The sequence below is a fragment of the Antechinus flavipes genome, chromosome 6, assembly GCF_016432865.1.
Source record: "Antechinus flavipes isolate AdamAnt ecotype Samford, QLD, Australia chromosome 6, AdamAnt_v2, whole genome shotgun sequence".
NCBI lineage: Eukaryota > Metazoa > Chordata > Mammalia > Dasyuromorphia > Dasyuridae > Antechinus > Antechinus flavipes.
The window spans coordinates 15,110,857-15,137,815 of record NC_067403.1 but is presented as its reverse complement, the minus strand read 5'-3'; the positions used below and the strand labels follow the sequence as shown (position 1 = coordinate 15,137,815).

At 43.8% G+C, this 26,959-nt stretch overlaps 2 protein-coding genes across 5 annotated transcripts in view; one reads left to right on the top strand and one right to left on the bottom strand.

Annotated features, from left to right (window-relative positions):
* The window catches only part of CCDC149 (coiled-coil domain containing 149), a 132,132-nt gene extending 121,181 nt beyond the window's left edge, over nucleotides 1–10,951 (top strand). For all 4 annotated transcript variants that reach the window (XM_051963898.1, XM_051963899.1, XM_051963897.1 and 1 more), the window contains one exon: nucleotides 6,215–10,951. In XM_051963898.1, coding sequence (XP_051819858.1) covers nucleotides 6,215–6,663 — 449 coding nt within the window. In that variant the 3' untranslated portion in view covers nucleotides 6,664–10,951. The remainder of the gene's footprint in view (nucleotides 1–6,214) is intronic.
* Nucleotides 10,952–14,366: 3,415 nt separating this feature from the next.
* On the bottom strand, nucleotides 14,367–16,854 carry SOD3 (superoxide dismutase 3). Its single transcript, XM_051967317.1, has 2 exons — nucleotides 16,664–16,854; nucleotides 14,367–15,322 (listed from the first exon to the last, which is right to left on the bottom strand). The coding sequence occupies exon 2, from the start codon at nucleotides 15,303–15,305 to the stop codon at nucleotides 14,562–14,564; it is 744 nt and encodes a 247-aa protein (XP_051823277.1). The 5' UTR covers nucleotides 15,306–15,322; nucleotides 16,664–16,854; the 3' UTR covers nucleotides 14,367–14,561.
* Between the last annotated feature and the right edge of the window lie 10,105 nt (nucleotides 16,855–26,959).

Genomic DNA, 26,959 nt, shown 5'->3' with positions numbered 1-26,959 from the left:
GGGTCCGACTAGATGACTTTTAAGGTCTCTTTTAGCCTAATATCTATGAACCCATTGTGGCAGAGGATCTAGAAGAAAGATTACCTAATTACAGACCAGAGGATTTCAGAGTTGGGCTTCAGCTGGGCTCCCATTGCCCCCGCCCCTCATTCCCAGTTCCCCATGTGTCCTATGATCTGAAGATCAGGTGGACTGACTGTGCAGTCCTAAGAGAAGAATCTCCAGGCATCTGGAAAAGCAGAAACTGGACTGGATTTCTGTGTTCCTCATCCAGCCCCCCATGTCTCATCTCCAACCTTCTGGAGGGGCTGCCCCTATCCCTAGAACATACTCCCCCCCTCACATTAGCATCACAGATTTCCCCATTTTTTTCAAACCAAACATCAATTCTTCATGCTCTTTCTCCCTGATAACCTTCTAATTTTTCATATTTTACATGTATATTTATCCTGTAAATATTTTCAGTGAATATCATCTCCCCAACACACCCAGAGCTCCTTCAGAGCAGGGATTATTCCTTTGATTGTCTCGTACTCTTCTTTTGTCTTGTCTCCAGGGCCAGACCGAGACTTAGTAGGTGCTTAATAAGTGCTTATTGATTGATGGATGGATGTCTTTGTAAAGCAGCAGCCATCATCCGTGTCAGGAGCTGCCCCCTCTCTTTTTGTCCTCTTCCCAGGCAGAGACTCTGAGATGGAGCCTCGGAAGCTGCAATGGAAAAGCCGAGTGTCTGGTGTTATTTTCACAAGGGAGGCTTAAGTAATCATCTGATTCCAAATGAGAGCTTCTAAAGCTCCATCATTAGCCCTCATTGTCCCAGAACCCATCCATTGTGGCCGGTCATGGTAACAAGCACACTGTTCTGTCAGCTTCAGCGCCACTTGTGTGTGTGATTAAATGAGACCAAAAGCAAATCGCGCCCATTTTGTGGGACCAAGTCCAACAAAGACCAGTAAACAAAAGAGGATAACCATCCCTTTCTGGTCACTGGAAAGAATGGGCAATCCACATCCCAGTGGGCCGAGTGCTTCTGCCTCTGAGTTTGTCGGAGCGTGAGTTTTATTTTTTCCTTTTCAATGGCCGGGTTTCTTTATAGCAATTGATTACATCATCATTAGTTGTATTAGCATGATGTATATTATTATTAATAATTATCAATGGTAGTAATTCCCTGCATTATTGCTAATAATCCACCGAATGATTACTATTATTAATGATAATGTGTTTTTTCCATTGTTGGCCAGCTTAGAAATTCTCTTTCATGGGAGTAGCAACAATTTGTGCTTTTTTTTTTTCGACAAAAAAGAAAAATACAGAAGCTTAAGAAGAATCGAGCTTCCCAAGTTACCGAATCATTGGACGGTTTTACTGCTTTCTGCAAATAAGCCAAGCTGCTTTGCTGTATCTCAGTCACTGTAAAATTTCCAGGGCCTTTCCTTTTGTCTTACCCCAGATAAGGATTGGAAAATACATTTTGACGATTTCCACAATGGCAAAAGAAAGGGTCTCAAACCTCCCCGCTGTTTCTATGTCATATCTGCTCAGGATCGACCCTTGATTGGAAGATTTCACTGGGGTCACAAGGCTTTAGAAGCCCTCCACTTGGGCCATGAGGGGGAGGAATGTGGAAGGTTAGCTTTTTCTCACAGTAGGTTAAATCTTCACTAGGGCTCCAAAATGGGGTTGGGCTGGTGCTCGTTCCCCAAGAGTGACTTTCTTTTGACCTCCTTTTAGGACTGCGGCATTTGCCCGAAAGAAAAATTGTTCCACATGGTGATCTCAAGGGCTTGCCATTTTAAGGAGATTCATCCTACTCAGTAGAGAGGAAAGCAGGTCTGGAAAGATGGCACCCGTGGTACAGCAGGGACCAAAGGGTCTAAGTGTAATTTAGACCACCCTCACTCAGATGTAAATTAAGAAGAGAAGATTAATCTGACACACAGTAAAAACACATTGTAAACGGTTTAGGGGTTAGGCTTTAACTTGTAAGGTTAATTAATTTTTCCAGGGCACTGGGATATACTATTAAGTGTCTTGGAAGAAGTAATTTCAGAAGAGTAATTTCCAGGAGGAGTTTATTCACCTCACGTTAGTGAAAAGTTTAACCTCAGAAAGTACCATAATTTACTCTCTGCAAATGAGGCTGCCCAAGTGATTTCCAAACTCTCTTGATTTTCTCCAAACTCACTATTTTCTTTGGTTTTCTGTAGTATCACTAAGAGATTTTCCCTTTTGGGTGTGGAAAAACAAGACCAATAACGAAGCAGAGATCCCCAATTTCCCTCCTATCTGACATATATAAAATCAGAAGATGGTTTATAACCAGTATAGACACACCTGTGCATATATTCACATGCATATACTTCTTCCTTTCAAAGAGATCTTATTTCAAGGGTGAACTTAGATTCAGGCCATTTTGGCAGGTGATCCCCATCACTCCCATGCTACAGATGGATTTCTGGAGAACTTAGAGCTCCACCCTTTATCCAGCAGCATCACTGCCAGAAATTCCATGGAAGCAACTTGGGATTTTCCTTGGACAGATGATCTAAGTCAGTATGAAACCCTGAATTACAAAAGAGGAAGAGCATTAGGAATAATCTTTACAGTAGGAGCAAGCTCGATGGCCCCATTCTTCAGCTGTGCACAAAAAGCCTTCTATCCTTAAGTAAGTTTAAATTTACTTTAACCAGTGAATTTCAATGGGTTGAAACCTGTCCTTTTAACTCGGTACAACAAATACCTGCAAAGTACCTACGTGATGCACAGCTCTCACTGGGGATATAACATGAAAAAGTGACCTGGTTTTTGCTTTCCTGGGATAGCCGGGTGGGGAGGTTGGGTGATGATGCAGATACAAACATGATCCAAAGGTGAATGTGATGGAGGAAAAGCAAGCTTCAGGCCAAGTGCTTTGGGATAATTCCCCTTTAGAATGCAAAATAGACTCGAACAGTCCAAAGGTACCTCTGGCAACAGCTAGTCCATCTTCTTCATTTGTGGAGTAGCAAACTCATTACTCAGGAAATTAAGGACTTTCCCAGCATCCATTGCACAGAAAATAAATCTCATTGTCTAATCCAATCCCAGGTTTTTGGACTCCAATCCCAGAGCCCCTTTCACTGTAACTCTCTATCTTGAATCTTTTTTTAATAGAGATAAAAACAAAATCCCTTATTAGAGGATAAAAGCTAATCTTACTTTATCAGTATTTTACATTTGTTCTTATCTTCTTTTGTGGTGGATTGGAATCAATGTGAGTTATACTATTTCTCCATCTGCAATAATACACTAATATTATAGTGTGTAGAGATTGTTAATGTAGAAAACCATTTAGAATTCTAGGGTCATATACTAATAGAAGGTAATATCAGTGCAGTGTTTTTAAAAGGCCTTTCAAGACGGTTTCATTCATTGTCATTCTATAAGCATTTGTTAAGTGCCTACTGTATGCCAGATAGGAGGATAAAAGTACAAAGAATGAAATATTCTCTCCTTACAAGGAACTCTCACAATAACCCTATAATTGTACTCTAATCCTTCCTATTTTACAGACAAGAAAACTGAGGCTCAGAGAAGTTGAATGACTTTTCTATGATCACAAAGCTAATTTTTGAATCCAGGTCTTTCTGAATCCAAGTCCTGCACACTGTTCACTACTGAGAATTAACCTTAGAGGTTATTTAGCCATTCGGTCATAGATTTAGAGGTAGAAGGAATAATAGCCTTTAAACCCTTCTTCTTATTTTATAGATGAAGGTGATAGAGGAGTCTTGGAGAGCAGAGAAGAGATTTGTCCAAAGTCACATAGGTTTTTAGGCAGAGATGTAGAATTAGAACTCAGATTCTTGATCGATGGAAATTCCCCCCATGGGAAGATACCAATTTGGCTCAACACCAACCACTCAGTCCCAAGACATCCACGAGACCTCCTGAGTTCATTCTAATGACTTATCCCTGCTTGGTCCTAGGATTAAAAGCAACAATTAACACTGAAGAAAACTGGGGGTCTCCTGTTCAATGCCAGGACCAATTAAGAAAAATCATTTCAGTGTAATGCCATTTTTTAGTGTTGCTTAAATGCTTTATTTATGTCTTCTGAGTTTTTTGTTAATTTGTCTTGCAACTCAATCCCATTCCAGTAATTCCTTATTATAACAAAGAAAAAGAACTAAGTGAAATCAACTGGTACAGCAGTGATACCCGAGTGCTTGGGAATATTTCTCTCCTGTAATCAACCACTAGTTCACATGCAGGAAGAAAGGATAGTTGTTTCATTATTGGCCTTCTTGAACTAAGATTGGCCATCGTGTTTAATCATAATTTCCATGTTTTTAGTTTTAGTTTCACTTATATTGCTGCATATCATTCTCCTTGTTTTGCTTTCTTTGCTCTTCATACAACTCTTTCAGTGTTTCTCTGACTTTATCATGTTCGTTATCAGTCATGGTGTCGTGACTACAGAACCTGCCTCAGAGTCAGGAAAAGCTGGGTTCTGGTCCTGCTTCTAACACATTCTGACCACTCTGGATCCATGTCCTGCCTCTGTTAGCCTACATGGATAGAAGAAATTGACTTACCTGGGAATTATCTATTAGATTCATATGCTATAATTTATTCAGCCATTTTCCAATTGATGAATATCTGCTGTGTTTCTAGGGATTTTTTTTTACTATAGTCTATTTAATAAAGAAATATTTATTACATCAAGGTAAACTAAGATTTAAAAAAAATATGGCACCTAACCTTAAGGTGCTGTCTAGTACGGGGTGGGGAGTGGAGGAGGAGGAGGAGGCTTCTGGGTTAAGTAAAAAAGAATATTAGATGTGTATGTAGGTTGCTATAATAGAAAATGATTAAAGATATAGGAGTGACCAAATATGGTGACATGAGAGACTTAAGAGAAGAGCCTGTCCCAATGGCTGGGAATTCATGGAAATTTAGAGCTAGGAAAGAAGATATCTTAATGTCATGAGAAAAGTTCTGAATTTAGAATCATAGGGGGTATTATATTAAGAGTTAGACCATGAGAGACCATCTAACCTCATTTTACAGAAAGGGAAACTGAGACCCAGGGATGCTAAGCACCATCCCTCAGAAAATCAAAGGACCATAGAGCTAAAACCAGAAGGAAGCCATTGATGGATGCCAGTGCTTGTATTTTATAAATGAGAAAACTGAGGCTGATTGGTTAAGTGATGTGATGAAAGTCACACAGATAATGTACCTGGGGATGGGATTCAAAACCAGGTCTTCTGTTTCCAGGACCAGTACCTCTCTGCCCTCTAGGTTACTTTACACCTATCAAATTGGACACCACAAGCCAAGTTTTCTGACTCTAAATCCTCCATTCCTCTTGCCTTCACCCTACATCCTATAATGTACACTTATAGCCCAAATAACCAAGATGTGGATTCAAATCTTGGCTCAGCTGTTTAATACATAAGTAACTTTGGGGAATGCACATCCCTTTGGGTATGGGATTAGTTGATCTCCTTCCAGCTCTACAGGATGACCAAATATAAGCTAAACGGGACTTTTGTATATCTGCCTCCTTTTACAGACCAAAAAATTGCAACCCAGAGCAGTAAGAAAAACTGCCAAGAGTTGCCAGGATTCTATGATCTCTGAGATGGAGATGAGTTCCCCTTTCTCGGGCCAAAAACCAGAAAAGGCAATAACTCGCCTATCATCTCTCCTACTGCTGGTTGGAGGCCAAAGCTTGAAGGAAATCCCAAGTCTCCTTGACCATTGTTGCCTCTGGGATCCTTTCCACGACTCCATTGCTCTTGATGGTGGCTAGTTCAGCCGTTTGAGATCGGAATGAGATTAGCTCTATGCATTAGGTTGGGGCAAAACCTCTGTCATGAATTTAGAAATTTAATGGGGATGAGTGGGAAACCTGGAATTAACTTAAAATCCTGAATTGCATTATGGGCAGAAGCCCAAATGTTTCCTTTCCTCTATTAATAACTGTGTATCTCTAATCACTGAAGCATTTTCTCCCCTTAAATGCCAGTCTTCCCTTTAGCTTCTGCATCCTACCTTCCATGCCCTTCCATCCCAGTTTTCCCTTTTCAAAGGTCCTATGACAGGAGAGACTAGATTTTTTTTTTTAAATCACACAGTAGACACAAATCTAAAGGCGTGTGTGTGGGGAAATAAAAATTTATTTTCTTGCAGCAGTTTGATGCTGTCCTACTTCTGTTTTCAGGGGAGCAGAAGCAAAGAGATGAAAGTTCTTCTGTTCCTGTGGCATTGACAGCTCCTAAGGAGGCTGCAGCCCAGCTCTCTGACAATTCCCCAGCCAAGCCCAACTACGGGAACCAATGCAAGCACTTTCATCCCTCATTACCCCAGTTACCTTCTGAGGAAGAAGAAATAAACAGGCTTGGAAGTGAAATAATTAAACTGACAGAGGAACAGGCAGCTGAAGAACTGGAAGGGACCAGAAAAGGGAGTTCCCAAGAGGAGCTGAGGAAAGGGACAGACCCGGCCCAGAGCAGGGGGATGGCCCACGTGGAGTCTCCTCTGTCCAGCCCCGATCCCTTTGGTTCCGGTGAGTCCTTGGGTTTGGGGAAGGAGCGAGTCACTGAAGGCTGTGACCTGGAAGAGGAGAAAGGTATCCCGGAGGGGAGCTGCTCAGGCATTGTGAAGACATGAAGGGTAAAGGGATCGGAAAGTGTAACACGCAGAAGGCGCTGGGGACGGCAAGAATTAAGCCACAGAACAACCCGTTCGAATGAACTCTCCTCAAATACTCTCGAGTCTGGGACTCGGAAAATCCTCTGATCCTGTTGCAAATTGTAGGTATTTTGATGACAGAACAGTTTGATTTATTAAATGCGGGCCCTCAATCTTCTCACCGTCATCTCTTACTACTGAAGATGTACTGCTGTGAACACGGGCAGGCACTGAAAATAGTGCGCGCCATATGGCTGCTTTTTCCCATCCGTCTTCGTGTCGGCATTTGTTTTATTAGAGATAAGATGTTTTTCTATTAACGTTTAATGTTGTCGATCAAAATTATGGGAAGAGCTTGAAACTGATGGGCTTTTTAATCAGGTCCCCGGTATTTGTAATGATTAAGGCTGTTGGGAAGAGAGACATAATTGAGCATAATGGGTCCGAAGGGCCCACCGAGACACTTTGTCATGTCAGGGCCTTGTTGGGTCTCCTCCACATGGATGCTCCTGGCACGGCGCCCATGGCGCTGTGTCGCAGCTGGGGATGGCGGGAGGAGAGGGGCCCTGCGGGCTTGTTTTCCCCTTCCAAAGTCAGACCCACGTTGGGGTGCCAGCGGGGCAGGTAAATAAGTATCCTCACGGACGGTGGGTGCATTGATAGTCCCGGGAGGGAAGTAAAGTCAAAGGTAGAGCCGGGAAAATGATTCTCACCTTTCAAACTTCTCCATCGCATCCTTTTTGTTTGTTGGGAAAAAACGAGCAAAGCTGTGTCATTGTGAAACAAACCACTTCGCTTTTCCTTATCTGTAAAATGGTGGGCGGGCAGGGGCCGTGACCACCCCAGTTCCTTCCATTTCCACTCCTGGAAGGTAGGAGTCTGCTTAGGAGCCCGTGGATACAGATGCCTGAGGTCTGGGAGGAAGAGAGGCGTCTCCAGGATAAGGTCCAGGCTTTCTAGGAAGGCCCTGGATGGAAGAGACAGCATCTGCTTAGGATGGCCTGGATGGGGAAGTGGGCCACAGTGTGAACTCCTGTGGCTCAAGGCCAGTTTATATTCCCCAGGAAGCTGAAAGTTCATCTGAAAGTCAGCGAGTCCCCCAAGAACCTGTCCAGAGTGTGCATGAGCAAGAGGGGCTCCCTTGGCGGTTATGTTTTTACAGAAACTTCCTCCTAACCCAGCTAAAAGAAGAACAGGCAGATTGTTTGTGATGTCGGCAGCGAAACCGGTGGTTCTGTGGCTCAGTGGTCAGCCTGATTCCCGTGTCTGCCTTTGCAGGGACAGAGGGGCTGACCTCAGGCCCAGTTCCAGGTCCTGGACACAGCTGTCACAGTGCCATCCATCCCGTCTACTCCCCGAACTGTGGGGAGACCCATAGGGTACCAAACTAAAGCCCTCTAGTGCTTACTCCTCACCTGGCCCCTTTTATGAGCAGTGATAAGGGTTAGATTTGAGGCGTTTTAGCATTTCCCATGAAAAGGTGGATTTTCTTTTTTTTTTTGGCTTTTTTGGGGGGAGTCCTAATTTTTCAGTAAAAAAGGTGCAATTAGAGTCTGCTCAGGGACTCCCTGCCTCCACTCCCGCCGGCTGCAAGGTTGCCGATCCCAGCTGGGCCGAGGCTCGGGCAGTACGGCCACTGGAGGGGAGAGCAGCCCCCACCCGCACGGCCTCCCACCTCACCCACTGGGCCCCATCCAGACGACTTCCCAGGGAGGGAATTTGCCTCTGCAGCTGCAGAGCCTGTGTGGGCCAGCAGCCACAGAGGTAATTTTCCTGCTGGACCCGGCCTTAACTGCCTGCAAATGTTCAGCTCTCCCAAGTAGCACTTTAAAGGCACTGGAGGAAAGCAGAGCCAAATTTAATAAAATAATAATAAAAAGAAAAATCTCCCCTAGCCCAAGCTCCGGTTTTGACACAGTCTGCCAGGTGCACATCTTTACAGGCCATTTATAAACTCCTAGAAAACAGAGTTTATCATCTACTCCGGCACATTTGCACCCCAGTCAGGGAGGCCGAGAGGAATCCCAAGTGGGAGAAGCCCCCGCTGGTGAACAGGCTCAAGAAGGCCGCGGCGTTCCACTGACCTTGGCCACATGGTGCCCGTTGGGCGATTCGCCATGACAATATTAGTACCCGTCTCCCCTCCCCAGCCCCACCTTGGTTTTCTGGTTCCTAGACAGTAAAAGAGAAGATTCAGATTGTTTCCATTTGGGCTTTTTAGCCACTTTTAAAGCTGATCTAAAACCCCGCCACACTGCTCTGTTGGATCCAGCCTGTGTAACACTTTTGGCTAAAAAATCAAAATATTGCAAGTTTCCTGGTTATTGATGCTTTTTTTGATTTTTTAAGACTAATGTCCCTGCTTGGTCTTACCACCCAGCTGCATTCTGACCCACTTTTGTCAGGAAGATGGCCCTGGTGATGTGGGGAGGGAGGTTGCCTTGGCCCCGTGGGAAGGAAGGTGGTCCTGGCCCCGGGGTCGGGGGGGGGGAGGAAGGTGGCCCCGACCCTGTGGGGAGGAAGCCCTGCCCCATAGGTAAGAAGCCATGTGGGCTTCTTGGCCATGTGGGGAGGAAGGGGAGGAAGGTGGCCCTAGCTCTGTGGGGTTTGCTGCCTGGCTTTCCGTACCATCCGGGCAGAATGTGGAACAGGGCGTGCATGGAAACTTGCAACTGAAACTGCCACTTCTAGTAAAAACTGCCCGACCCCTGGCAACCTATGGGCACGAATTCCACATGCAAGCATCTGGGGGAATTTGTGGTTCTTTAATTAAGCCCTGAGAAAATTCATCCTTTCCTTTAAAAGGGGGGGAAGGGATTTCTCACCCCCAAACCCACCCCCACACCATCCTCCTTTCCCCACCAAATCCTTCCTTGCCTCTACCAAGTATTCCCTGAGGCTTTCTCTAGCCAGGAGGCACCCGGTGGCATTCAGCTCAGTGCCAGGCAGGTAGTTTTAGCTACCTTTTCCCAGAGCCAGCCTTGGGCGAGATGGTGAAGGAGTGACTTTATTCCTCCCACTCTCCCCTGCTCTTCAGGTGTCCAATGAACACCCCATTTTCCAAAGTCCTTGGGGAAAAAAAGTCCCAAAGCAATCATTTACACTTTAGCATGAATATAATGCGCAGTGTTCCCCAAAAGTGGAGAGGAAAGCTCTGTCCCTTATTCACAGAATTTCAGTGTCATTAAGGAAGTAGCTTTTGGGAGAGAGAGCCATTTTCTTCCCCTTGGCAATCCAAAGCCAGCTAGCTGGTTCTCTTACTGAAGTGGGCTCTCCAATGAGCTTTATTCTTCTCCCTTAGATTCTGAATTAATGTCTCTCTTTTTTGATGTCTCTCATAATATCCGGTAACCCTTAAAGTGCTCGATGAACGTTAACTATCACCATCCTCCTCCTCAATCCCCCTGGGACTAAAAAAGCTTCTTGCTGAATGGATGAGTCAGGAGAAGGGAAGGAATGATGGGTGCGTTTGGCCATTTTATTGCTCTACCTTATATCACTGTGTGAGGGGTGGGGATAGACCTCCCCTCCAGAAAGGTAGCTGTTATATCAGGATTTATTTCTGCCTCTCTTCTGAGCCCTGCCGAGTCAGCTTTTCCTCCCTCCTCTTTTCACTCTTAAAGATGAAAGGGCCCGGGTGGGAGAGCTCAGTGGGCAGCCCAAAGGCGGAGGCGACATTTTGAGACTCCCCAAAGTCACCCCACTTTGAGGTACATGCGGATCTCCAGGTGCTTTTCATTCCTGCAACCAATTGTCGGACAAAGACGATCCCAAAGATCAGAGAGAGAGGTTTGGGAGACCAGGGGTGAATCTAATTAGAAATGAGAGAGAAGGAGAAAACAATGAGAAGAAGGTCCCCTCTCTCAACGTTACAGCTGATCCAAAAAAAGAAAAAAATCTTAGTACGGCATGAAGGCAATTTAAAATGATAGATTTCGATGGGCTGCCTTATTTTTCTTATCACTCCTTTCCTAAATGAGGGTTTTTGGATGCACAGGGCAGTTTGCAGAATACTGAAAAGTTTGACTTTCTCTAGTCTGTCTGAATGCAGGGATATATTGGGGGATCTTCACAGAGACCAATGATAATCTATTAAATCTAAAACAATTGGCTTTTTTTTTTTTTGTATCGGCTGCTGTTCTGTTTTATTTAAAGAAAAGAAGTTCTATTTATTTGCAGACTTGGCTTTATTGGATTCTCTAATCACCATGCATCATAACTATATTTTTTGTTACCTGGAATAAAAATGGGGTAATTTTCCTGGGTATAGATGATTAATTGTCTTTATTACGTGCGTCATTCTTCCTCTCCACCCTCACCACAGACCGAGCATTACTTCCAGCATATTGTAGCAATTTATCAGTTGCAATCTGTCACCTAAAATGATTTGATCAGATGGTCGGCATGACAAATACGGAGAACGGAAAGATTTGATGCATTCCCCCGAACTGCTTGGGATCTAAAATCGGCCGCTTTATTTCCTGAAGTCTTTTGCCTCCTTTCAAATTGACCAAAACGCGAGCTGATTTTCTATTTTCTTCTGCACTTCTGGATCCGTGCACTGAAAAGCCACACTAGGAAAATGCACTGCGGCTCAGAGAATAGCTTATTCTGTGCATCTAAAGATAGCTTTTCTAATTATTGTCTACATTGTGTTTAAACTGTGCAAACTCGAACATTATTCTCACTTTACCAGCTGTGTCTAGGTAGAGTCATTACATCAAATGCTTCTAATTTTACAGAAAAAGAAATCAAAACAAGTGTGTGTTTTAAGTCCCGGTGACAAATGCAAATCCTGGGAGTCAAATGGGCAAACTGATTAGCAGGCCGGCTCCAAAGCCAGAAGGGCCAATGTTCTCAGAGGAACAAAATGGATCCGAGGGAAGAGGAGGAACATGCAGCCTCTGCAGGCCAAATGGCACCAACTGGGCCCGCTGAGTCACAGGCATTTTCTGTGGCTCAGTCCGGCTGCCGCCCACATTCTCCCCTCCCCATACATAGGTGCACATACACGCACACGTATATAGTATTATTATATTGTATGTTATATATAATGTATATAATAATGTATATACATTGTATGTATAATGTATATAATAATGTATAAACATTGTATGTATAATGCATATAATAATGTATATACATCGTATGTATAATGTATATAATAATGTATATACATTGTATGTATAATGTATATAATAATGTATAAACATTGTATGTATAATGCATATAATAATGTATATGCATCGTATGTATAATGTATATAATAATGTATATACATTGTATGTATAATGTATATAATAATGTACAAACATTGGATGTATAATGCATATAATAATGTATATACATTGTATGTATAATGCATATAATAATGTATATACATTGTATTATAATGTATATAATAATGTATATACATTGTATGTATAATGTATACAATAATGTACAAACATTGTATGTATAATGCATATAATAATGTATATACATTGTATATATAATGTATTATAGACACATATATAATACATTATATACATAATGTACTATATATTATATTATGTCACATATATAATGTGTTATAAGATATATAATGATATATAATATAAATTTTATATAGATAGATATAATGTGTGTGTAAATACTCATACACATACACACACACACACAAACACACACACACACACACACACACACACACACTTAACCTGAGACAGAAAGACCCAAGTTCAAATCTAACCTCGGACATCTGGGCTGGGTGACTGTGGGCACGTCACTAAAACTGTGTTTCCCTCAGTTTCTCTAATTGTAGCATGAGGAGAACAACAGCACCTACCTGGCTGTTATTGAAGATCAAATGAGCTAATATTTATAAAAAGCACCTAGCATGGACTAAGAGACCTCCAGAGCTAGCGGAGTGTCCCCTTGGATGGAGCACTGGGCTTGGAGCCGGGAAGGGCCCAGTTCAGCCTGGGTCACGGGCTGGGAGCTTTCTCACTCCTCTTGGTCTCGGTTTCCTTGCCCAGAAATCACAGTAGCACCAAGCTCCCAAATTAAATTAACCAGAATCAGATTTGCTAACTCTAGTGCTCTCCAAATATCAACCGTCGTCATTGCCTCTGGGACTAAAGAAAGATCTTGGAGACCCAAAGCTGACCTGATGTCAGCAAAAGAGGAGGGAAGCCTGGGAAATGTGGTGTTCCCTGGCTCTGCTTTGTATCACTGTCGTGGGGTGGGGACCGGCCATCCACCCCGCCCTGCTGGGCGTCTGGTTTTTCTCTCTATCTAACATGGGCCCCAGCTTGGACCCCAGACAAGCCAGTGGAAGGTGTCTGATGGGAGGAAACTCCCTTCGTGGCAAAGCTCCTTCCTCCTCCCCGCTGTTTGGGTTCTATGAACCATTTTTAAATAACAAGTTGAGTTCAAGTCAGAGGTAAAAATAACTACTGGCTGCTGGCTGGAGTTCAGTTGGCCAAGAGCTCCCAAGGATGGAGGGCCAGAGCACGTGAGGGAGGCCTGAGAAACGTCCCTGCTCCGGGGACATGGTCATTAGCGGGCTCTCTGTTTGTTAAAGGCAAAGGATGCTGGCAGGATGGCCGTCTAACTTAGCACAGGGAAGCTGCCCGGTAAAGGAGCCAAAGGCAAATCAGCGCCCACTCAGGTTTCTTACATTGTGGTTATTTCTGCATCACTGGAGAACCAACATTATCTGTGAATAATCACTGACATCTGACCTCATCTCTGAGTCCCCTTCTTTATTTCTTGGCCATCCCCTAAAACTTTCTTGTCCCACCTAGCTAGAAGCTTCATTGTGCTTCCACTTAGCCATCTGTGAAATGGGCCCTGCGGCTCACAGGCCAGAGTTGACAACTGATCTCCCGGGACCCGGGAAATTGGATTTATTTATTTTTGAGGCAATTGGGTTTGAGTGAGTGCCCCAAATCACACAGCTAATAAGTGTCTGAGACCAGATTGGAACTCGTGAAGGTGCTCAAGGGTCGGTGCTCTAGCCACAGCACCACCTCACTGCCCCGGGGTGTTGGATCTGGCAAAGACCTGAGGTCATCTCATTCGACCCCCTCATTTTACAAATGAAAAAAAAAATGGGTCTCAGAGATAGAAGACTTGCCCAACATTACAAGTGGGAGAGCCAAGATTCGCCCCCAAGTCCTCTGCTTCGGAGCAGCTGGGTGTGGGTGGTGGATGGAACGCTGGACCTGGAGGCAGGAGTCTCATCTTCAGAGCTCAAATCTGGGCCCAGCTGTGTGACCCCGGGTAAGCCCCTCCACCCTGTTTGCCTCCATTTTCTTATCTGTAAAATAAGCCAGAGAAGGAAATGGCCAAGCACTCCGTGCCTTTGCCAAGAGACCTCAAAAGGGACCACAGAAAACAACTACCACCTCTGCCTCCAAATCCCGTGCCCATTTCCCAGGGGTTCTCGGTGGGCATCCCCCTCCCACTATTGCCTCCTCTATTCTCATTGCTTTTTCAGGCATCTGTGCAGTGACCCAGTGTAGTAATCCCCTCAAGTTTCTGAAGGAGGGGAGAATTTGTGTGGGAATGCTGTCTTCCGGAGGATTTGAGGAGGGAAGATCAGGATCTCCCCATTCTCCAGGAAAGTGCTGGTCAGGGATGACTTGAGAACAAACCAGACCAAACCAAACCCCAAGCCCGGGACAACGATGCAATGGTGTATTGAAGCTGCTTTATTGCATGACACATGGAATGTGGAATTCCCCCAAAGCAAAGCGGCTGGGGGGCCGGGCTGGGGAGGGCGGCTCCATCCGGCCCCCGGCGGCCCTCCCAGCCCAACCAGCTGCCAGGGATGCCGGCCCAGGACGGTGGGCCGGCGGGGCCTGGAACAAGGGCCTGGCCAGATCTGCGCTTCAGGCAGTCTTGCACTCGCTGGCGCGCCTCCTCTTCTTCCGGGCGGCGTTGTCCTGGGCCTTCTTGTTCCAGAGCTCGGGCCCGCAGATGCCGATGACGCAGCAGGCCAGGCGCTTCCCGGCGTTGCCGTGCTCCAGGCTGCCCTTGTTGCCGCCTTTGCCCAGGTCGTCCTCCTGCTCGTGGACCACGATAGCCCTGCCCAGGACAGAGTAGGGCCCGAAGAGGGAAGCGGAGACGTTGAAGCGGAACTTGCGGATCTTGCCGTCCTTCACGGGGAAGTTCCCAAAGTCCCCCGGGTGGAGGGGGTGGGCCACCTCGTGGGGGTTGTAATGGCCGGAGGTGGCGTCGCAGCCGCTGCTCAGGTCCCCAAACTTGTGGATGTGAATGGCCCTGCCCGAGGTGTTCCTGGTATCCACCGGAAACCCCTCCAGATCAAAGAAGACGTCCATCTTCCCGTCCGGGTAGAGCTGTTTGAAGAGCACCTGCCCTGTCACTTGGGGCTTACCGGCCTCCAAAGTGGACGAGGGCTTGACCTGGCAGGTGGCGTAGACGGTGTGTTCGTCGTGGCCGGAAGTGACCGGCTTCAGGTAAATGAGCTTGTTCCAGAGGTCGCTGACCTTTTTCTGGATGTCGGTGATCTGCTCTGCCCTCTTCAAGGCAGACTCCTCCCCGCCCGGCTCCATGGCAGCGCGGGGCACACAAGTGGCCAGGAGGATGGCGGCGCTGAGGGCCGAAAGCTTCATGAGGACGGCCGGGGAACCTGCAGGGGAGACAGGACGGTAAGGAGATGTCCAGGGTGTGCTGAAGAAGCCCAGGAAACATCAGCCCAGAAGGAGCCTCTGAGAGCACCTGGGCTAATCTGACAAATGTCAGCTGCCCCGTTTGGCGCTCAGAGCACTGCCCAAAGGAACACATTGTTCCCCCCTAGCCATCCCCCCCACTGCGTCTCAGCCAACCTGGCTCTCGGATGCTCCTGCTCCCTCTGCATCAGGGCTTCTCACAACCAAAAGGCTCTCTCCTCAGCTCCACTGCTTAGCGTCTCTTAGGTCCCACACTTGGCGCTACAGCCTGCACAGGACCTCCATCCATTCCCCAGTTGTTAGCGTTTTGCCTCCCTATTAGATTGTGTTTATTTCCGATATATTTTATGTTTATCTTTATTAATGTTGGTTTCCCCTCTCCATTCCTGCCTCTATTTACCTCCCAGTAAAATGGAAGTTCTGTGAAGGCAGAAACTGTCTCTTTTGTAACTCCAAGACCCAACACAGTAACTGTGGAAATCTTCAATCAGTTATCTTTGCGTTGAATCAACTGGTTCCAATTAAGTCGGATCAAGTTTCTGCTTGGCCAAAAGCTAGTTGAGTGGAGGACCCATGCCCCTTGGGGTATGGTTTTCCCCTTTTTGGGGTATAGCCCTTTCCCAGACTTGAGTGCCTTGAGGATGGACCCAAGGCTGGACACTGAACCTCAGGGAGCTTTGCATGGGGTGGAGGGAAGGGCTTTGGCAAACGTTCACTGTCGATGGTGAGGAGAAAGACTAGAAACCGTCCAATTCCTCCCCTTGTCGCTCTCCCCACACCCTCACGGTGTCAAAACCCAATTCCTATTTTAAACCCATGCTATGAACTCTCAAGTAGGACCTTATTAATGGTGCAAAATTTTTCCTTTAAAGAGAAATTAAATATTATCTGAACCTTGGGATCAAAGTCAAAAGCGACTTCTCTTTCATTCCTTTGCTTCTGCTCTCCTGCCAACCCTTGCAAGGCTCCATAGATGGAGGGATTTGGGAAGTTGCATGGTCCAACTCTCTCGTTTTATCGACAGGAAAGCTGAGACCCCAAAAAAGGTTAAATGGACCCTCAGGTAGGAGTGACAGAGCTAGGATCATAACCCAATTTCTCGACTCCAGAGCCAGTTGGCTCTTCCTTTGAACTTGGCCGTCTCCCCACTCTCCCTTTCCCAATGTTCAAAAGTTAGATAGCAATTATCTTACATCAACTTCGTTTCTCAGTGTATCAAAAAGCTGTCTCCCTCCCATGTTCCTCCCCATTAAAAACACACACCGGCACAGATCCCTCTAAACAAATCATCCTCAACTTACTATTCTTCCTTGGGATTCTTGTGTCCTTTTATGGCCCGGTGTTCCCACAAACCCCTGAAATGTCAGCCACCACTCTGCGTCTGGAATCCAGGCTGAGGCTTACAGGGCACAGAAAAGCTGTTTATAAAACTTCAGCAATGGCCAGCCCAGGGGAGTGGTCAGGAGGCAAAATAGAGAAAATATGTTTGGGCCAATTTCAGGAAGGGCCGGCAATTCCCATCTGTTGCTGGCTGGTTTCCATTTTATTGGTCCCCTCTGCTCCCTCCCTCACTGCAACCCCACCCACTCCCCCAGCCCTCAGCTAAATGCCTGTTTACCCAAAAGCTTCCTTTTTCTGGGGCTTTAGGTTGGGTCATTTACCCCCCCTGGAGGCTTACTCTCCCTGCAAAGGAAGGAAAAAAGAGCAGAAGGGAAGTATCCTGCCCTGAGAAGCAGACAAAGGTCTCTTTATTGAGAAGCCTTTTCCTTCCCACGAGACTCTTGAGTAGCTTGCTGGATGTTGCTTCCTATTGTGGAAGTGGGTTCGGCAGGTGATGTTTTCTGAGCTCACTTTAGGGAGATAATAAAGAAAGCTTTAGTAGTGCTTTAAACCAGAGGAGACAGGGCAGGGGCGCTGCTCTCAACCCCTCTCTTCTACCCTGCTCCAATCCTTTTTCCATCACAGGATTACAGGATTTTGAGCTGAAAAGAACCTGTCGTGTCAATCTTCCCCATTAGAGAGGAGAAAACAGGAGCTGAATGCAATGAATCGGGCAAGGTCACACAGAGAATAATAACTAGCAATGTTAGGATCTGACTCCATTCATTGACTCCAAAACTCATGTTTTTTCCTGCTGCATAGATTCCCACATAAAGGACTTTTCCTTTCCTGTTCTAGAGTGGTGTGAGGCTCAGCTCTGTTTGGATAATCACCCATATTGTTTGAATCGATATTTTTTTTTGATGCTTGTGATCTCTATTTGCTCATTTTAAGGATACCTCAGCTGATTTTGCAGGGACTGTCACACTCCATCATTTCCGTGGGATGTTCCCATGGTTATGTAGAAATGAATAAAAAAGGCAATTACACGAAGGACTTAGATTTCACTAACACTTTATGGTTACCGAGTTCCTTCTTTACAACCTTTTGATGTTGATGAACTATTATCCCTCCATTTTACACATGAGAAAACTGAGAGGAATTAGAACAAAAACATGGTGCCTAAAATCATATTCTTCATATAGCTCAGAAAAGTAATCGTTAAATTTTAGAACCAGAAAAACCATAGGGAAATGATTTAGTCCAACTGTATTGTTACAGTCCAATTATAGAATTTAATCCAACTCTTTTGACCTATTGTTAACGATGTATCTTTACTGAATGGTTTGTTTCCTGGATATCATCTGGTCAGCTCACTTAACTTTCTTAGCTGGCTGTTTCTCACCTGGAAAATCTGAGAAGGTTGGACTGGACCTCACCTGAGTGGAGCAGTGTCCTTCCTATCAACACCTCCTGCTGTCCACAGAATTTGTGGAAATTAGTATAAGATATTAATCCTCAGTCTGGGAGATGGGTTTCATGTCAGGGTCACCAATGGAACAATCATCCTTTATAAGATTGAAGCGTCATCCTTATGATAACATCAGGACAGATTCTGCCAATAAGTTTCTGAAATGACTCTGGAGACTCTTTCTTGCACCCCCATCGAGAGAACCCTTTGGCCATCAGCTAATTGCATGAAAAACATTTTTCTGTCCAACCAGTGTCTGACAGAAATGAGACATCCGAGGATGGGAATGAAGTAATATTATCCTGGGAAATCCTTTGGATTTCCCCACAAATCAAGGAAAACATATAAAATCTTAGGGAAACCAGATCTAGAAATAATGTGTCCCCAAGGCCTTAGTGTGATTTTAATAGATTTGAACTGCTCTAAAACTTTTAGGACACCCTGTATAGCTTCAAATCTCATACCTAACTTCTCTCCCTTTTATACTTGTATAGATTTAGGCCTACAACATGATAGTTTCTCTTATAAAAATAAAAAAGTTAAAGAGGATAATCAAATAACAGATGATGTCAGAAGTTTCACAGGTCAGCTGCACTTGGTTGATCACAGGAGAATAATAGATGAAAGGAGGGTACAAAAGCAATTGCTGTGTGGTGACCTGAAGGAAAACAGTCCCATACCAAGTGTGTTTCCTTCAGTAACACACTCGAGTCAGGTTCTTCTTTGATTCCCATTTTTTCAGTCTGATTCTTTCTCTCTATGTCATACAAAAATGATAGAACCCTCCCTACTTGGAGTAGTAACAAGGGACTGCCAGGTCCACCTGAATTTGGGATTCAATCCAGTTCTTTTTTCTGGAGACATTCACTCCAAAATCAGATCAATAAGTCCCTAGATAGCATGGTCTGGAAGAAAGAACATTGAACTGTTAGTCGGATCCGATCCTAACCTGGCCTTGATATTCATTAGCTATGTGACCCCCAGCAAATCTGGGCCTTGGGGTTAATGTAGATGAGCTTTAAGCTTCTAGTATTAAAGAAAAAAATGCCAGTGACTAGGGTCACATCTTCTGCCTGAAAACTCTTTGCTGACTCTCAGAGATTTCACCCTATGGAGAAAATAGCACTTCAAAGTTCAAATATCCGATGGGACCAGAGCCATTCCTTCCCTTACCTAAAGTGACTAGAAAGTTTGGCTCCAGAAATATCTGCGATGGAGGTGTTCAAGAGGAAGGCGAGTAGAATAGGGCAAGCAGTCTCTGAAATGGAGGAGGATGCTTGCTTGCAGTTTTTGCTCCTGGCCTTTGATTCGGATGATGTGCAAATGGGAAAAGCATCAAAGAGACATCATCAGCATGGCTACTTAGCAAAATGGAAGCGGGCCAAAGAGGAGAACAGAATGGATCCAACAACCACTTGACTGGCTCCATGGCTCAAACCCTCCTCTTCCTTGCCAATGTCCATGTGGATGGCCCCGGAGAGATTCTATTGGACTGGAGGAAGTCCCAGAAAGCTGCATGTACTTATTAGCCTTGAAAAGTTACCTAGTTTCCCCTTTGCCTGAGCCCTTCTCTGTAAAGTAGGGATAATAATCGTGATAATATAATAAATAATAATGGACACTCCTAGCTTCCACAGAGATAGCACTCTGTAATTTCCAAAGTATTTCATATATATTGTTATAGCTGTTCTTCATCACCACCCTTTGGATTAGAAGAAATAAATGTTTCTTAAGCCCATCTTAGAGAAGGGGAAAGAGACTCAAGCAGGGCATGAGCATTGTCACACACCAAGTAAGACCTAGAAGAACTAGAATTCAAATCTATTTTCTCAAGTTGTGTCCTTTTCTAAAGTGGGAACAGTAAAAGGTTCTAGCTTTCAGAGTTGTTGGGAGAATACAATGAGATCATAATTGTAAAATATTTCACAAAACTCAAAGCACTTCTTAAATGCTAGCTGTTAATTATCATTATTGTTGTTCTTGTTCTTGTTGAAACTGTGGAGCCTCCAAAGACATTCTATAATTTTCACAAGTTCTGGTAAGTTAACAACACAAGGAAGAGGCTTTTTGATTGTTTGCAGGGCCATTCAAATAGGCCTGTAAGCATGTGCCATAGAGAGAGCTTGGTCACTCTTGCTCACAGCATCTAGTGGGAGATCATGAGAAAGGCCTTGGGGGGCTTCTTCCCCTTTGATGTCATATGACCAGGAGAATGGATCTTGGGCCATGGGATCTGTGCTTATTCTTTTCCATTCTAGGTGAAGGGAATTAAGTTTCCAACTTTATAAATTTTGAAAGATCTAAGATATCCCCATATTCCAGAGACTGGGTTTTAGAACAAGTGTTACATAGATGCCTTAAAGAACAAGGAGTGATCTGTGGGAATAACCTTCAGGGCCCTAGTCCAGCTGAAGATCATCCAAGACCTCATCAAACAGTTATACCACATATGGACACGAATTTTATGAAACTGATGCTTTGTAGGAACCTACATGAAGCTAGTCTGCTCCATCCTAAGTTTAAGATAGTATACATGAGAATATAAATGGGACATAGTGTAAATAAATACATATAATATAAATTATATATATTATATATATATATATATAGTATAACTGGAACATGTTTTTATGTTTCCTCTATCTCTGGAGTAAGTATTCCTTAGCCAAAGCTATTAGATGTTATGTAGCTAAATGAAACTGGAGTGCTCACCATGGATTCCTCAACACAGCTATGAGGGGCTCAGCCTGTTAGGGATATCCCAATCTCTCAGTATACCAAGACCGTAAGGCAAACTTTCTGGAACATAACGTATTATATTGTCTGTGAAAGAGAATAGCTTCTTTTCTCTGGGATGGAATAAAACTTTAAGGCAGTAAGAAAGTTAACAGCCACAGTGCTGACCTGGCAGGCTCACTACGGACCCAAAGTTCACCCCTTTCCCTGCAGGATAATCCAAATGGAATGCTGTGTCATTTGCTGCTGCTCTGTGGATTCTGCAGAGTTTGGGCTCTTAAGAGAGCAATTGTTCTAGGAACTTTAGGAAGGGAATTCTTCCTCGGTGGTTCCGGGAAGAGCTGGCCCTCCGATGCTTTAGCTATCACACAAATCGGGTGACGAGTCTCCCCTAACTGGAAGAATTGTTCATTGACTGTCCTTTGGGGCCTTGACTCACTGGCTTATCAACTCTTCCCTAATGCCTCAAGGAGGTCAGTTTTAGGAACTGAAGTGAAGGAACAGCTCTGTCCTAGGACTTGAATCTTGCTTTTAATATGGTGTCTCTAGAACTGGCCCGCTTTGGTAATCCCAAAGTGTATTCCCCTGCATTCTCTCAGTGAACATCCATTAAGGATCCAGCACACACACTGAAGGGTACATGGAGATAGCAGAGTCCATGTTCTTGATAAGCTGTCTTATGGGCTGCTCATTGTTATATGGCTCCCCCCAAGACAAGAATTCAATATTCATTTCTTCACTCTCTAGAAACAAGTCAATCAGCACCTTGTGTGTGTACAACACTCCACTGGGCACTGGGGAAGATACAAGAAATAGAATTATTAGAATGTAAGCTCCTTGAAGGAAAGGGCTTTTTCTTTGTAGCTTCAGTGCTTAGTACAGAGCCTGACACCTCAAAAGCCCTTAATGAATGCTTGTCGATTGATTGATTATGTCTTCCTTCAATGAGCTTGGGCTCTTATTGTATAACAAAGACTTACACATAAAATTCATCCCAATACAATCATCAAGCCACAACGAGGACCTACTTTGTGCCATCACTGTGCTCTGTAACTCTAGCTGCATGTAGAGCTTAGAGTCTAGTAGGGGGTGGTAAGAGGGCAGGTAAGTGGAACACTCATCTTTGTGAGTCCAAATCTGGCTCCCGAAACTTGCTAGCTGTGTGACCCTAGACAGGTCACTTAATCTTGTAAAAATCAGTTTTTTCATCTGTAAAAAATTAGCTGAAGAAGGAAATGGCAAAGCAGTATCTCTGCCAAGAAAACCCCAAATGAGGTCATGAAGAGTCGGACATGATTGAAATGACTGATGAACAACAAAGAGGTGATAAAATTGCCCCCCACCTACAATAAAAATAAACATGTTAAATGGATGAGAAGTACAAATGACAAAGTTATTAAATACATAAATTAAGACACTTGGCAATTTTTTTCCAATGATATCAAACTATTCGCTGCTGCCAAAATCCATCTCTTTATTACCAATATTCTGGTGCTGTTCCGAGGCTTAAAGTCATAAAACGTCCCAGTTCCAGAGAATCCAAATTTTAAGTAATACTAAGGGCAATAAAGTAACTGGGCAGGAAGGGACCATTTGAGTTGGCTGCAACGTATTAGCAATAATAGCTGGAGTGAAAGAAACATTATGAAGGATATGGAAAATCAGGGAAAAAATCGGGCCGATCATGTACCTAAAATCAGACAACGATCGGTGGCCCCAGTGCTACCTTATTATTCCTGAGATTTTGAAGACCTAAAGAGAGGACTCCACAACATTGGATGGTGTCTTTATGGAGGATTTATTTAAAAATAGGTAAGAATGATGGAAGACGAGAAGGCAAGAATGAATCCCAGGATGCACCAGAAAAGGGAGGATCCAGAATGATAAAGAGCTAAGTAGGAGCAGTTAGTTGGTATAGTGGGTAGAAAACTAGCCCTGAAATCAGGAGGATCTGAGTTCAAATTTGGCCTCAGATACTTAACACTTCCTGGCTGTGACCCTGGGAAAGTCACTTAACCCCAATTGCTTCAGCAAAAAAAAAAAAAAAAAAAAAAAGCTAAGTAATAAAAGTATAGTGTTTAGAATAAGGCACGTTATAGTTCCAATGCACCATGAACCTATCTCCAATACCATGATCAATTTTGGGTACCATGTTTAGGGCATTGACAAGTACATCCATGAGTGGTAAAAATGGAAGAATTTGAAACAATTTCACAAGGGGGAGGGGAATGTTTTGCAAAGAATAGAAAAGACTTAGAAAAGTCAGATCTGTCAGGAAGTGTGTTCTTATCTGTTAGATCTGGTTTGGTTGGGGGTTGGGGAAGGCAGGGCAAGACAGGTTTGGACTTTCCAGAAGGTACAGCCTGACCAGTATCTGCTGAAAGCAACAGCTTTTACTTGCTGTGTTTTTATTAAAGGAATAAAGTTATATGGCCTAACTTCAGACATTCCCTCATCCCCTAATTCACACTTTGTACTCTGACAGAATACTCTTTGAAAGAGCCCTCCCAAACACCATCAATATCATTATAAACTTAATAAAACACCTAGCAAGTAGAAATAATCAGGCAAAATATGGACTAAATCTCCATCTAAAACTTTAAAATTCAGGTTATTTTCACTTTTATGTTTTTCAGTCATATTCAACTCTTAATAGGATTTTGTTTTGTTTTGTTTTGTTTTTGGGGGTTTTTTTGGCAAAGACTCTAATGATTTGCTATTTCCTTCTCCAGCTCATTTTACAACAGAGATCTAAATTCTTCTTTTTGATTCTAGGCCTAGTGGTCTATCCACTGGGCCACCTAGGCTATACTATGCATCTTACCAAAATAAAAGAAGAAGCATGGGATAGTAAATAGAAAGAAGCCTTAAAGTCAGGTATGAGTTGACAATTAGCTGTGGGATTCAGGGTAAGCTGGGGTCTGTCTACATTGGTAGAGAGAGCTTCCCTTCAGGAAATTATCCCATACAGGAGCATCAAAGTGGTTGGCGTGTAGCCATCGACGTTCCTAAGTGCAGCCTGGACCGGATTAAAATGCAGTTGGGAACAATTTTAAAAGTCAAGGAAAATAAAATAAAACGGAGACATTCAAAAACTGAGGAAATATGTGGTTCATACAGGGGGCCCCTATTTTTATTTGGACTTGACCCCACTATCCTAATATCACAGGAATAAAATCAGGGAAGGAAAAAAGATGGTAACAATGATCTCTTCTGGGTTCTCATGGAATCAGTCTAGACTTAGCAAGTTTGGTTGCTTTTAGTGGGTTGTATTAAGTAATTACAATTACTGTGTAGTTTATCTTTTATTCCTAGGAACAAGTAGGATTTTTGTGGGAGAGACCCTAAAAGTCATCTCATTCATATCCTTCCTTTGTCAGGTGAACAAACTGAGATCCATTTGCCTAAGGTCTCAGGTCATAACCAGTGGACTTGGTATTCACAGAGCTCTCCGCCAATGAAGCATATGGGCAACATTACTTTTTTTTTTTTTTTTTTTGGCTGAGGCCATTGGGGTTAAGTGACTTGCCCAGGGTCACACAGCTAGTGTCTGAGACCAGAATTGAACTCAGGTCCTTCTGACTTCAAGGCTGGTGCTCTATTTACTGAACCACCCAGCTGCACCAGCTACTAATTTTGAATCCTTTTAACTTCAGTCAAAACAGCAAACAATAAGGATCCCACAGATCTAAGGATTCTTATCTCTAGGATACACCTTACTAATCAAGCAATTGTTTCTTCTCTCCTTTGATCCTCCCACTTTCCTCAACAGAACCACCTTCCATATACAAATGTATTATTTCTATCCATGGAATGAGAAACCTTTTTATTCTCCTGTAAATTGCAAAGCCATGATCACCCCTAATTGAAATTGGGTATCTTTCTCATTGCCCAGCTCAGGGCCTGCATACAATAAGAGCTTAATAAATGTTACATACAGGACAGAAAAGGAAAGGATATATTAGGAAATGATTGCAGCTACATGTTTTGATGCGACTCTGAGTCTATATTTGGAGTGACTTTTCAAAGGTGCAACTTGGTGGTGAAGTGGATAAAATGCTGGGCTTAGAGTCAGGAAAACCTGAGTTCAAATGCCATCCCAGATGCTTATTAGATGTGTGAACCTGGTCTAGTGACTTAGTTTCCGAAATCATAAAATGGAATCAATACTTTCCACCTCCTAGGAATGATGTCAGGATCAAGTGTGATGATATTTATAAAGCAGTGAGCACAGTACATAGTAGGTGGTTAATAAATGCTTGTTTCCTTTCTTTTTTCCAGACTAGTTATGAAAGCAAGTGTGATATAGTAGAAAGGATGCTGAATTTGAAGTGAGAAGACCCGTTTTCAAAATCCCATCCCTGCTTCCTAAGACTTCTGGACAAGTGATCAAATACTCCAAATCTGAGGTTCTTCATGTATAATTCAAATAAGTCCAATGAGCACTTATTCAGCACCTACCAGGTACCAGGAACCATGTGCTAGTCATACCAAGAAAAAAAAATGTGAATGGTCCTTGCCTTCAGTGAACTCGAATTCTTATGCAAGGAAATAACACGAACCCAATTAAATAAATACAAAACACAGCAGGGAAGGTTTAACAATCATGGAAAGATCTTATGTAAGAACCGGTGGAGGTGAAAAGACAGAACCTCGGGGGCTATGGGTAGGAGGGTGAGGGGAGAGACATTACTTGCGAAAGGATAGTGATGGGAGACGGAATGACACATGTGGGAAGGACGGAAGCCAGGAAAGCGAATGCTATCTCTTCAGCCACTAAGTCTATGATCCTCTGAATATACAATATTTATTGGATCTTAAAAAACACATTTCCACTGAGATTAGATCTGACACAAATAATGTGAATTTTTTTCAGACCTCCCAAACAAGTTGTCAGTTGCCCGCCTTTGCTGGTCACCGAGCGCCACGATGCATTAAGCATCATCTAATCGTTATTCCGGGGAAAAGTTAATTTCCATGCACTGGATCTGCAGTTCCTGATACTTGAGCTGGGATTTCCGCCCGCAGAGTTTTGGCGGGGTTCTTCTGGCTCCGGCTGCATGGCTTCAGATTCTTCAAATGCCTCACCGTTCTGGCTGAGGAAAGCTAGGGGGTCAGCCTCGGAAACGGGAGCCGGGTCCTAAAAGGGATCCTGCGAGTCCCGCCTTTTCCCTGACATTTAAACCGATTTGGGCCTTGCTTTGGAGGGGGCATTTTGTGTGGTGAAGGAGGTTCTGCTGAGGAGAGGGGAGGATGAAAGGAGAGGGGAAAGAGCTGTTGGCTTGATTAGTAAAGTATGTCCTAGAGATAAGAACGTTTGGGCCACTGTGGGATTTCTTATTGTTTATTCTTATGACATAAGTCAGACTAGAGGAACCCATTAGAATAATGCAGCTCTTGCCCCAGAACGCAAGCCAGAAACGTGAAATAGGGACCCGAGCGTCTGTACTTTCTGATGGCATCTTGGAGAGCGTTCGTGTTCTGTTGTTGTTGGTCAGTCATTTCAGTCATGGCCGACTCTTCGTGATCTCATCTGGGGTTTTCTTAGCAAACACACTGGAATGACTGACCAAGCCCTTCTCCAGTTGATTTTACAGATGATGAACTGAGGCAAACAGGGTTAAGTGATTTGCCCAGGAAGTGTCTGAGGTCGCATTTGAATCCAGGTCTTTCTGACTTCAGACTCTGTGCTCTATCCAATACAGCGCCAACTAGCTGTTCATAAGATAATACATGTATAAGGGAGGGATTGTAAAGATCATGTAGTCCAGCTCCCTCTCTCCTTGTTCTACTGATTAGGAAACTGTGAAAAGTTGAAAGTCTTGCCTAGAATCACACAATTGATGTCTGAGGTGAAATTTGAATCCATATTGTCGAGGCTGTTTTCCCTTCTACATCCAGTGCTCAATCTACTCCACTAATGGGATCAAGCTTAAATCTCCGACATATTGCCATAGAAAATCACAATTGTATACTGTGATATATTTTCATTTATTTTGTTAGGCATTTCCCAATTACATTTTAATCTAGTGCAGACTACCTTGTGGTGCAAGCACAGTGCTTGACACTT

Excerpts from the sequence above, each read along its gene's own strand:
- SOD3 (XM_051967317.1), bottom strand. The coding sequence starts at position 15,305 with ATGAAGCTTTCGGCCCTCAGCGCCGCCATCCTCCTGGCCACTTGTGTG.